The 12,367-nt window shown below is 32.3% G+C and overlaps 2 protein-coding genes across 2 annotated transcripts; one reads left to right on the forward strand and one right to left on the reverse strand.

The window, feature by feature from the left end:
* Positions 1-3,580: 3,580 nt before the first annotated feature.
* On the forward strand, positions 3,581-5,704 carry LOC132035451 (uncharacterized). Its single transcript, XM_059425732.1, has 2 exons — positions 3,581-4,574; positions 4,657-5,704. Exons 1-2 carry the CDS (start codon positions 4,430-4,432, stop codon positions 5,514-5,516), a joined length of 1,005 nt encoding a protein of 334 aa, XP_059281715.1. The 5' UTR covers positions 3,581-4,429; the 3' UTR covers positions 5,517-5,704.
* Positions 5,705-6,212: 508 nt separating this feature from the next.
* Positions 6,213-9,479, reverse strand: LOC132033895 (early nodulin-like protein 14). The gene is made up of 4 exons (XM_059424037.1): positions 9,128-9,479; positions 8,919-9,034; positions 7,768-8,172; positions 6,213-6,511 (listed from the first exon to the last, which is right to left on the reverse strand). Exons 1-4 carry the CDS (start codon positions 9,264-9,266, stop codon positions 6,449-6,451), a joined length of 723 nt encoding a protein of 240 aa, XP_059280020.1. The 5' UTR covers positions 9,267-9,479; the 3' UTR covers positions 6,213-6,448.
* Positions 9,480-12,367: the final 2,888 nt, after the last annotated feature.

The raw sequence follows: 12,367 nt of genomic DNA on the forward strand, positions 1-12,367 counted from the left end.
ATTTTTTCTCCTCTTTTCAAAACATAATTTGATTATGTATTGGAATGATTTTTCGGTCAGCTTTTTAAGATGAGTTTTTTAGGGAAATTTATTTTCCACTCACAAAACTTCAACATTTTTCAAATAAAGGCATTTCCAAATACTAATTTCATCTTGAACTTCAAAGACTCTTTTTGTCCAGTTTCAATCAAATCTATGTTTAATGCCTACTTGGATACTTTTCACAGCGATTTGACAATTCAAACTTTTATGCCCATAAAGATCCAAGCCCAAAGAAACTTGATTGATGGCCGACTCAGTAAAATCCAACACAAGCACATCACATGCATTTGGAAGCCAATGTCCAAGTCTGAGCTAACCTAATAGACAATATCGAGTTCACACTCAAACTATGCAGGCGACCTATTACACACTTCAACATCTAAAAAGTGAATTTAATACCCCCTCAAAAGCTGATGTGGCACAAAAAAAAAATTATGATTAAATATAGGCGCGTTTTGTTGTTTTTTTTATCTTTTTATGTTTTTTTTTTTTTTTTTTTTTTGCTAAATATACCCCCACCCTGCCCCGCCCCCTCTTCTTCATCTTCCTCTTCTACTCCACGCCCCCCCCCTCCCCAACCACTGCCCCCCACTGCTGCCAACCACCTCCACGTCACCCCACTCCCTCTTCTTCTCCACCTTCACGCCACCTCCTTCATTTCAAATTCACAAACAAAAAATCTAAAACATAACCCATTTCTTCTTCTCCAAAAACCACCCAATGATTTCTCCAACCAGCCAAAGCAACACCCACCACCACCCCACCGGAAAAATTAAATTAAGGAACAAATCATCCAAGTTTAGGAAACAATATGCAACTATAATGAAGAAATTGCACGAATTGCCCTTCAAATGGACTTTTAACAACATTGAAGAAATTACACGAACTGCCCTTCAAATGGACTAGATAAATCAAATTTTCTTCATTGTTGATAACCAATGAAGAAATTGCATGAACTGCCCTTCAAATGGACTTCCTCCATTTTCCTCTTCTTCTTCTTTCGAGCAACAGTACTCCATACTGTATTTTTCTCTTGTAGTGTAATAAAATGTATTAGATGAGGTCTTATCTCGTTACACAGTATTCCTCTTATTTGGAAATTAGTACTATTTGTTGAAGTAAAATTGATGGTGGTGATGAAATTAATGGTTGGGTTTGGAGTTGATGATAATGGGGTGGTGGATTTGGTAGGTGGCGGGTTGGCAGTAATGGTGGTGGTTTAATGGTGGGATTATTAGTTTGTGTAGGAATTTCTTAGTTTGTGTAGGAATTTCTTTTTAAAAAGAAGCATAAAACTTTGGTGGATATGGTGGTTCCGACGAAAATGGGTGGTAGGATGGTAACTTAAGGTGAGCACATCTGTTGAAAATGGAGGAAACTAATAGCTGAAGAAGAAGGAAAAAAGAGAAAGAAACGAGAAAAGATAAGAAAAGAAAAAAAGGGTAAAATAATTCACTTTCTGACGTGTCGCGCGCGTGTGGAACACTCCCACACCTGAGACTGGTTCTCAGTTCTGAGGGGGTAAATTATATCACTTTTTTATATATTAGGTGTGTAATAGGTCACTAGTAAAGTTTAAGTGTGATATCGACATTTTGGGTATAGTTTAGGGGTGTTTTGATGTATTTTGCCTTCTAATTATCATGGATTTATCTTGATATAACTTCTTAGTTGGGGGGCGGTCACGTCATTCTTCAATTGTTGCATCCACAAGTTTTGGAAATATCAATAGTAGTATTCAAAAGTTGGTGTCAAATAAAATATGCAACATTGCATTTCATGCCTAATTAAGGATAAATTAGCGTTCAAGGCCAAGAGCTTTGCCGCACTGTCTAGCATATCTTGATGAGAAATTGGCACGTATGACAGTCGGAAAAAAAAAAAAAAAAAAAAAAAAGCACAAAATATGTCACTTTTCTTTTTTTGGCATATTCTATCCGAATTTGTCTTCAAATTGCCATCCTATAGCCACCCTTCATCAGCCTTCATCAATTATTGACCCCACGTAGACACCCTCTATCCGCCCCCCCCCCCCCCCCCCCCCCCGGGGGAACCAAAGCAATCTTTGAACTGTGAAATCTAAAACTTAAAAATATAAATACAACATTGAAAATATTGTTCGAGTTTGAAGAAAGACCTGAAAACACTATTAAAGACCATTGCAATTTGGTTTAAAAATTTTCAATCTGCTTACTGATTGGTGTTAATTTGTTGGTATCGGGTTTTGTTTGAAACATCTTAAGAAGATTGAATATTTCATGTATATCATGTACATTCATGAAAATTTATATGTGATATGTACTGATATACGCGATATACACATATGGCGGAGAGGCTTCCCAGGTCTGAATTTTGACTCCAATCAGTCCACATCACCTCCAACATTCCTAAAAATTTGTATATATCTAAGTATATCCAATGAATTCCAACAACATCCACTCAAAAAAAGCTACTTACAAAGTTCATATTCGAGTTTAGTTGCTATTTCAAGAGAGTCCTGACAAGATTTTGCCAATAATAAGGAATGGGGAGGTTTTTGTTATAGTAGTGGGAAATTCGGTGATTTCAAATGTAATGGGGCAATGGAGAATCAAAGGAAACAATTTAGTTGGTGGTGGGTGCATAAATCATGCAAAATTGCTAAAAATGGGAATTCGCTGCTCTTCTTTTGCTACAATTGTTAAGCTTAATATTTGACAAAAAATATGCCAATAACTATCGGATATTATATATGTGTCAATTTCTCATTATTGCTTCAATGTGTCCATGTCAGAGCTACCTAATAGACCACAACTGATTCTATAGTCTTATCTTTGATTGATCGTGATATAACTTCAAGTTTGGGGTAGTCACTTTATTCTTCAATTTGTTGCATCCACAAGATTGGGAAATATCAGAATGCAACATCACACTGCATGCCTAACAGAGGAAAACTGTGTAAGGCCAAGAGCTTTATTTTTTTTGGGTTCCCCGGATGTTTGATATCTGGCTCCGTCTAATTCGGATTCGCGTCGAAAAAATCTTACTTCGGAAGTAAATCACTTCCTACCAAAAGTCAGAAATGAGATCCAGGAATTGAAATTTATACAGGATAGAAGCCAAAGGCGGGATTATGGTTCTTTCAGCAACATCAACTTAATATACAATTATAACTGAGTTCACAACCAAATATTTATATATCTAATGAACTCCTTAATATATATACAAGGTAGGGGTCTGGGTTGCCGTGAAACCCGAATCTTCTCTTCTAAGACCTGCCGCCCCTGGTATAAACAAAACCTACTGGTAACCGTGAATCTATATATCATACCATAAATATTAAATCCACTCCCGTAAAAAACGATTCCATTCTCAAGGCGTGAACTCGATATCTTTGGTAAAAGATGGAGCTAGAGGGTGCCCAAGTCTTTCTTTATTAATTATACTTGGAAACACAAGGTAGATAATACTTCGAATCACGTCTCGAGCTAATAATAGAGCGCTTTCAGAAAATGTTAATACTAGCATTTTTATCAAGGATTCGTCAAATACTTATAATCACTACCTCCCAGCCAAATTCTGGTCACCAGAATTCCGTTATTAGCAATTTAAATCACATTTCAGTATTTTAATTTGTTTCGTTTCGTTTTGCATAGAAGTCGTTAAAGTTAGGTTTTAACATGCAGTTTATTCCTTTTTTAACTTTCAGAACTTAATTTCTGCTTTGTCTAATTTACTTTTCTTGCGCTGCGGAGCAAACGTGTAATACGGGGTGTATTAGACTTTATTACGGAGTAATTTCTACATTATCATATTAGCTTGATGCCAAAAAAAAAAAAAAAGAAGAAGAATATTATCGGAATATATTATATAAATAATTCCTATTTTGTGGAGTCTTGTTATGCTATTGTCACTTGGCCTAGTAAAAGTAATTTGGAAAATGATTGTCAAACATCGAGAGTTTGAGAGCTGCAAGTAAATACCAGAATAATCGTGTTTTATACTAAACTTAGAAGTGTCATTTTGGAGTACAAATGAAGGCAATGTTCAGATATATGAACTCATAGAAGCCAATTCCATAAAATATTTGACAAGGCCTCTACTTTTTTGTTTACCTATCCGACAAGATATCTCATTCAATCTTTACTTTACTTGTTAAGTTTATCAATAATTTCACGTGTTTAGATCATAATTCCCCATGTATTAGGAATCAAACTTGACAAAATTTCGAAAACAAACTTCATCTGCGATAAGTTATAATCCTTGAATCAAAGTATAATTTGTCATTAAGCAAAGTATATGTTCTTTTTCTCTCATGTTTTTTAGCTTATGCTATTGTATTGTTTTGGACTTAAAATCTTTATTTTAACTTTCAGAATCAAAGTTGTTGTAGCAAATTCCGCAAAAAATGGAAATGGAAATGGGACTCAAATTAACAAGAGTTGCAGATGAACTCTCCTCTACTGAATTCCAATTTGCAAGAGACAGAGCTGGCCCTCTTTTCCAATCTACAGAAACAGACACTATGTTCATCCTTACTGTCCATTTAAAAGGTCATTTTTCTTCATCTAATGCCTTTCATTTTCATGTTTATTTATATTTAATTCTAATATGGAATTTGGAAAACTTGTATAGGTTATACACAAGAAAATATAAAGATTGATATTAATGAGGAAGGGACCATAATCGCGATAAGGGGTGAAAAGCCGGTTGAAGAAACTGTGATGGTGGGGTGGAAATTGGTCAAGAAAGATGTGGAAATTAGAAAATTTAGTAAGGCTTTCAAAATTCCGGATGGGGTAATCTTGGACAAAATCAAGGCTAGATTTGATGAGGAACAATCCATATTGACAGTTAAAATGCCAAAGAAAGTGAAGGGAATTCTTGGAGTTGAGTTTGTAGAAGTTAGGGAGCCTGAAGATTTGCCAATTGTAGCTGAAAAGATTTCTAAAAAGGTCACATTTAAAGAAGATATGGATAAGGAGTCTACTAAAAAAGCAGAGGAAAATCAAGAAAAGGGGAAAGAAATTGTGCAAAAAGTATTAAAAGATCCTCAAGTGAGTCAAGAAAGTGACTTGAAATCACCTATTTTACCATCTAATATTCGAAAACCACGTGAAGTAGTTGAAAAACACGTTGTTAAGGATGAATTAGTTCCTCAAAAGGATAAGGAGTTAATGCCAAGTGTCGACTCAAACATCCAGAACAACAACGATATGATTCAAGAAAAAAGAGAGCCTCGGATAAATCTCGTAGGTGAATCTTCGAGTTCGCGAGATGAGCATAAAGATGATCAAGCTAGTGAAAGAGCAAATGGAATTTCTGAAGAAAAGAGTGGTGAAATATCAAGGAAAAATGAAGATGATGATGTGCCTAAGAGAAGCTCAAAAATTTGTGTCCCTATTGTTGCAGGCTCAGCCTTAATGTTATCTCTTGTTGTCTTTGTCATTCATTTCATCAGAACTAAGAATCAATCTGGGAAAAGAGAAGGTTAAAAAGCTAACAACATAAGCATGAATGTTGTTATTATTATTATTATTATTATTATTATTATTATTATTTTTTACTTCATTTGATTGTAGAAAGAGAGTTTGGTGATCAAGGTTCAATTTGCAGTGGTGGTGTGAGTTTGTAATTGAGCCTAAAGAAGCCTGTCATTATTATGAGCACTACTTTTTCTTCAGTTGTGTCCCTTTTAATTTTAAGACCTTATATATTTAAGCCTGCCTTGCAAATTGCAATCCTCTTTTAAAATCGCAAGGATCTCCATTGGCCCACCACAATGAACTTAATGGAACAGATATTATCCACCTTTTAACTTGGTGATTGGGGCTTCGTGGATTAAACCTTAAACAGATGATAATTTGAGATTTGATTGCATGAAATAGAAGGCTGATTTGCAATCTTTCAATGCTACCATTTAAGTTTTGATCCCGTTAAAAAAGTTTTATCAGATTGGATTCGGTTCAGCATTATATAACATGATCCCTACGAATCGCTAGGATTTCAAATTGAGGGCAAAACTTACTTTATCACAATAATCGGCAGGATTTTTGTTAGGTTCTAGGCCACCAATAACTTTTAAGGTGGACATGATTGCTTGAATTCCATATTAAGGAGGGCTTGAGATTCTCCCCAAATAGACTCCCAAAATAAAAAGAGAAAAGACCCAAGTAATTAGGTGCCAAAACTAAAAAGAAAAGATGAAAAAGCTAATAAATGATTCCAAAGTAGGGTCAAAGGATAGCAATATTACACATGATATTACTACTCTATTACTACTACTAGTACTAATACTACATGGTATTAATCATGATGATAATCACCCCCTTTAATGCTACTTTAGATTCAAAACTACATCCCAAGAGTGGAATCTCCCTTTTTACATGCACTCAATTGCAAATTCTTCTCTCTCCTTTTGCATTGTCTAAAGCAGCATTAAGAAAAGTGCACAACACACAGCTCTTTGAATTGCTGAAAACCCCACCACCTGCATTTTCAAAAAAAATTCCAAACCCCAAAACAGAAAACAATTAAACTAACTACTTACAAGAAACATCAATGAGGAATAAAAGTAGAATAATGAATCTAATCAACACAACCATCATCAGCCTCCACATTGCACCTTGTTAAGGAAAAAGTAACACTCAATCTCCTAATGATCGTTCTCTACTTCCGTTTGGAAAATAGTTAATATATTCTCTCTAAAAAAGTTACAATTGACCAAGAATCCCAAATAATTAACAGCCAACCATTAATTTCTTGAATAATTAAGTCTTCCTCGAGTCAAATTTTGGTAGCATTTACAAAGTTTTAACCTTTTTAAGCGAAACTAGTGTATTTTCAGCCCTACAAGTGAAAATTTTATGTTTTATACGTTTAAATGTTTCCAACACTAGAAGTATGAAGTGTTTTTCAAATAAAACACAAAATTAGGAAGCAAAGGAAGGAAAATAAAAGCGAAGCAGCCAGACTGAAAAGTCCAAAATTTATTTTTTGAAAGCATTAAAAGTAATTTCTGGATCGCAAAATCAAATAAAGCAAACACTTTCTTCCCTAATCCTAACCAACTTTATAGCTCTTACTTTTGCTTTCCTTTACCTTTTTTTTTTTTTTTTTACATGACTCACTACTTAGAGATACACCTTAGCCAAAATCTTGATGCCAAAATTTACTTTCGTGGATTAATTCGGAATCAATTAAGAAGAAGTTTACACCTTAATGTCGTGCTATTAATAATATCACGTATCTTAGAGTAACATTTACAAGTATTTAGACGTATATTCTACTGATCGTTAAGTCATGATGAACTCCCTTCCTTATATAGAACTATTTTAATATTAATCCTTCTATGAAAAAAGTCACACTTTTATATGTGTGAATTTCTCATTTTACTTAAATAATATTTTTTATTGTATTCACACAGACATGACATATTTAAGATTACAAGTTTTAAGAATCTAATAGTCACACAAATATTACACATATTTAACACCACAAATTTTAAAAATACTTATTTCATTTTTAAATTCCGTACTACATATCACATTTTTTGGAACGGAGAAAAAAGTAATATTTTCTCTTTGGACTATTACTAGTATAACATTTCTTTCAATACTATTAATACAATAAACAAGTGAAACTAGGATTATACAGTACTGCTATCTTTTAACCATATATTAAGTCAAATAACGTCACATCAACAAGACAGAATGGAGTATTTAGGTGATTAATTTGATAATTTACCTGCATGTTAAGGTGAGCCGAACCAGAAGCAGGCAAAGGACGTATAGTAGCAGAATCAACTTCACCAGTAGGCAATGGAACAGCAGGATTACTATTAATAAAGGGAATATTATCACCTCCTTTTTCAGGCACCATTGGCTCATTTGCAGGTAACGCAACAACACTTGGTGCAGGGCTAGGTGATGTCAATTCTGTTGGCTGAAATGGCCATGGATATGCTGGAGATGATGACACACTGCCACCAGATATCACCGGTGGAGCAGCTACCACCGGTGACTGCTCAGGCGAAGAAGCAGGAGCTGAAAGAGAAACTTTGATTGCTAGTTTTTGGCCTTGTAAACATGCTGTGTTTGACCCATTGTTGTTGAATGAGAAGTAAAATGTACCTGGTCTTGATGGGTGCCACTGCAAATTTTGAAGAATTAAATTCATCAGAACAAAATTAAAGATTTTGAAACACCCTTTTGAATTTTAGGTGTCAATCTTGAAAATTAGAAAGAAATTGAAGGCATATATATATATATATATATATATATATATATATATATAGACATTTGAGACTGGCGTACAAACTAATCTCTCCGGTCCAAAATAATTGATGTTTTAAACTTAGTCACATGAATTAACAAATTAACTTACACTTAAAAGTTAAGAGAGTGTTTTGACTATAATACCCTTAATTATGATTTTTCTTTTCTTTTTTAGGTTGACATAATTCTCATTAAATTTGTACATTGATTTAGAAATGTATCAAGGGTAAATGTACGAAAGAATTTAAGAAATACTCCCTCCGGATCAAAAAAAAGCCTTAAGAAATAAAATATTTCATGGAAAATAAGTTTTAAAAACTACCCCTAATTAAATAGGCGTCTTGTGAAACATCAATTATTTTGGACCAACTTTTAAAGACTAAAACATCAATTATTTTGGACTAACTTTTAGAGACTGAAACATCAATTATTTTGTGCTTGTAGGAGTAACACTGAATTAATTCAAGCTTGATTCTTGAAATTAGACAGAAATTGAGAGAACTCTCAAATACCCATTTCAATTTCAAATTCGAGTTTGCTAGTTTGGAGAAATCAGTGGCATTTTCAAAAAGTTGAGCCTTTAACACACACAAATGAACAGAAAGTGAAAGAGGAACTTACAGTATAGGACTTGGAATCAGATTTAGTAAGAAGTGTAGCTTGAGTGAAGTTGCACACATTGAATGCATTCTGGTTCTGGAAAATGTAGAGATTGTACTCATACTTGTGCTTGAAAACTAAAAAAAACAAAAACACAAAAACTAAGGTAAATGCAAGTAAAAAAAGTTGGTCAAGTCAAAAGTTACCAAGAACAGCAAATGTGTATTTACTAATAGAATCTCCAATTTGGGCTGTTGGGTTTTTCCACTGTGAAACTCCATCAACTACTACAGTTGCACTTTGAGAAAGCTGAAAGATTAAACTTCCAAGAATGAAGAAAAACACACAAAACATGGAAACAAATCCCATACTGAAAACTTGTGCTAAATTTCAAGTCCTAAAGAGCAAAGAAAGAAAAGGGATTAAAGAGAGTAACAAATAATGTAAGCTTTAGTATGTTCTTGAGCCAATTTATGGAGGAAAAAGAGAGTGATACAGAAAAGTATAGTACACAGAGAGAGAGAAATATACAGAGGTGTTAATGAGAGTTGTCAGAGTGTTGGGCTTTTCACGGGAAGTGTTTTGTATTCTGTACAAATGTGTAAATTTGGGGAATGTGCTATTTATTGTAGTGTTACTGCTTACTACTCCCTCCGGATAAAAAAGAGTATCCACCTAATCTTTTTTTTTTTTAGGTAAAAAAAGTGTTTATTTATCAAATTAAAAAATAATTAACCTTATTTTTTCATATTTGTTCTTACTAAGTGTTATGTGATCAGATCTCAATATCTATTTAATTAGGGAGAATTTAATCAAATTATCCATTTTTATCTAGGAGTTAGTATTTTCTTTAAGGAGTGTGCAAATGACTAAGTAGACACTCTTTTTGATCCGGAGGAAGTAGTACTAGTACTCCCTCTGTCCCAAATTACTTATTCACTTTATCTTTTACACGCCCTTTAAAAACTCATAAATAAAAATATATTTTTACTACATTAGCCTTGTCTATCTCTAATTAATTTAACTCTAATTAATATTGATTACTTTAAAAAACAATTAATGTTAAGGGCAAAGTAGAAAAAACTTAATTAATTCTATCTTAAACTTAATTAATTCTATCTTGATTTTGTAAATGGACAAATATTTTGGGACGGATATTTATAGTAATGTGGACAACTAATATGGGACGGAGTAGTAAAAATCTACTAAGGGTAAAATGAGAAAAAAATATTAATGCTTTGAACTCTTAAAATGACAAATAATTTGAGATAACTATTTTTCATAACTGTGATAAATAATTTGACAAATAGAGTAGTGTTACTAATACCAGTACTATTAATAGATTTAATATATTTTTTCTTTTTGAATTTTTACAGTAAAAGTTGGAATGATTTTGTCTGCGGGAAAAAAATAATTTAACAAACGGAAAGATGCTTTCTTTTTAGGAAAAGTGGAACATGGAATTATGATGATTTTGGGTAGATGGTGATGAGTTATGAGCGATGATGGGGATTATTATTTCAAAATGATTAGTATTTGTGATTACGAATTTATTACTCTATTATTGTTATTATTGGGTTCTTGGGGAACCCAATTTTCATTTGTTTAAAACTTTGAGTACGTTCTTTCGAAATTTGGATACATGTTGAGTCTTTGCTTGTGGAATTCTAGGTATATTTTACTTTTTACTAGGTTGTGGGCTGTCACATGTTAATGCTTTGAAACAATTGCTCATTACTAGGTTGTGGAAGAAGAATTCACAATGCTGAGGTCCAAAGGTGTCAAATGTCCATCAGAAAACATTGTCGTATGAAGAATGAAATATTGTCAATCGCCGGATTTTAACAATATCTGGTTGAAATTGAATAAAGTAAATATTGAAGTTGAAAAAAGTAGTACCCTTTCGTTTCAATTTATGTGAAGGTGGAAAAATTGAAAGTCAAATTATTATTAAATATAAAAAAGTATCATTCTTTTTGGGATTAACTAAAAAAAGAGTGTCAACAAATTGGATAGAGAGAGTAGTTGATTTCAATTATATTTATACATATATTTAACTTATAGATAAGTGAAAATTATTACTTATCTTACTTGAAATGCTGTCCAATCAATTCTTTTAATAGTTGATCCGTATTTATTTATGGCCAAACGGGACGAAAAATCTTCTAGACACACTCCAGGTAATAAGAACTTGAGATGTTTCCTAGTAAAACCATCCATGTCGTTAACCATTTATTCCCTTGCCCTAAACTACGAATTCTTTTTAGATAAATGAGTAAAAGATAGTCTCTTCTTACTATCCCTGACAAGCAAAGGGGAGTGGGTCATGGCCTCTTTAATAATTTTTTTATATACTTATGTTGTAATTTGCTTAAATTAGGTTAATTATTTGATCCCGCCAAAAGCATTAAATTAGACAAGTGCAACTATTATAATAGTTTTAATCATCTTAACATTTTTCGACTCTGCGTTTTTATTCACGAAGATATATCCACTGTTAACTAAATTATAAATTATTGCGGTGGAGTCCAGAATTTTCTGATTTATCTTTATTATTTATATTGCCTTTCCTCTTTTTTATTATCTTTCTTGCGCTCTAGCACACAATAAAAACTTCAAAATCCCTTAAATTAAGCATTTCTCTTAATCTAAATGCTCAAAGATTTAAATTGAAAAAGGGAAAATGGAAAAAGAGAGATCAAAATTCAATTTTTTTTTTTAATTATTATTTTATTGAACAAAATTATTCGATGTTTACATGTATTGATATATGAAGGGAAGCTACTCTTAATAAGAATAAATAAAATGATTCCTGAATTGGAATAAATAATAAGGGTAAAATAGGTATAAAATATTGTAAATTATTTTGATTTTTACAAAATATTGATACTTACATGTAAAAGTGGAATATATTTTTAGTCTAATGGACAAATAAAATGGACAAAATGTATTATAAAAATTTATGCTATTCTATAATTATTAAATTGACATTTAAATCACTTTGCTACTTAAATTGTGATGGAACTATTGATATCAATACTACGTTAAAGAAAAAAATATAAAATTTATGATTTATTTTTGAGAACTTGTAGTATCTAATTCCAATTTACTTATGGTGTATTTACCTATTGAAGAGTTTTTTTATTATTATTATTCTTATTTTGATTGGTATAATTCCCTTATTGAAGATGTTATTTTACTTGTGCAAATTCATTTTTTAATATACATAAGAGATGCAAGTCCCCACGGTGAAAATGTTGATTTTAATTAGCGTTGTTAATGGGTGCAATTCCTTGTTTAAGATGCTAATTATGTTCGTTTCTTGATTTTGAGATGTAATTTCATATTTGCAAAAAAAAAAAAAAAACTTATTAAGTTGGCTCAATAAAAATAAGATGGACCCATTTAACTTCTGTTTATCTAAAAAATTATAAGGCGAAAGCCGCCTTCAAATCTGATCCGCCTTGTAT

This window comes from Lycium ferocissimum, chromosome 10, assembly GCF_029784015.1.
Source record: "Lycium ferocissimum isolate CSIRO_LF1 chromosome 10, AGI_CSIRO_Lferr_CH_V1, whole genome shotgun sequence".
NCBI classification, from domain to species: domain Eukaryota; kingdom Viridiplantae; phylum Streptophyta; class Magnoliopsida; order Solanales; family Solanaceae; genus Lycium; species Lycium ferocissimum.

What these genes read in the sequence shown, in the direction of transcription:
- LOC132033895 (XM_059424037.1), bottom strand. Translation starts at nt 9,266, where the DNA reads ATGGGATTTGTTTCCATGTTTTGTGTGTTTTTCTTCATTCTTGGAAGT. An exon ending in CCAAATTGGAGATTCTATTA is followed by an intron (nt 9,035 to 9,127) that starts GTAAATACACAT and finishes TGTTTTTTTTAG; the next exon opens with TTTTCAAGCACAAGTATGAG. An exon ending in CGGCTCACCTTAACATGCAG is followed by an intron (nt 6,512 to 7,767) that starts GTAAATTATCAA and finishes TTGAAAATGCAG; the next exon opens with GTGGTGGGGTTTTCAGCAAT.
- LOC132035451 (XM_059425732.1), top strand. Translation starts at nt 4,430, where the DNA reads ATGGAAATGGAAATGGGACTCAAATTAACAAGAGTTGCAGATGAACTC. An exon ending in CCTTACTGTCCATTTAAAAG is followed by an intron (nt 4,575 to 4,656) that starts GTCATTTTTCTT and finishes AAACTTGTATAG; the next exon opens with GTTATACACAAGAAAATATA.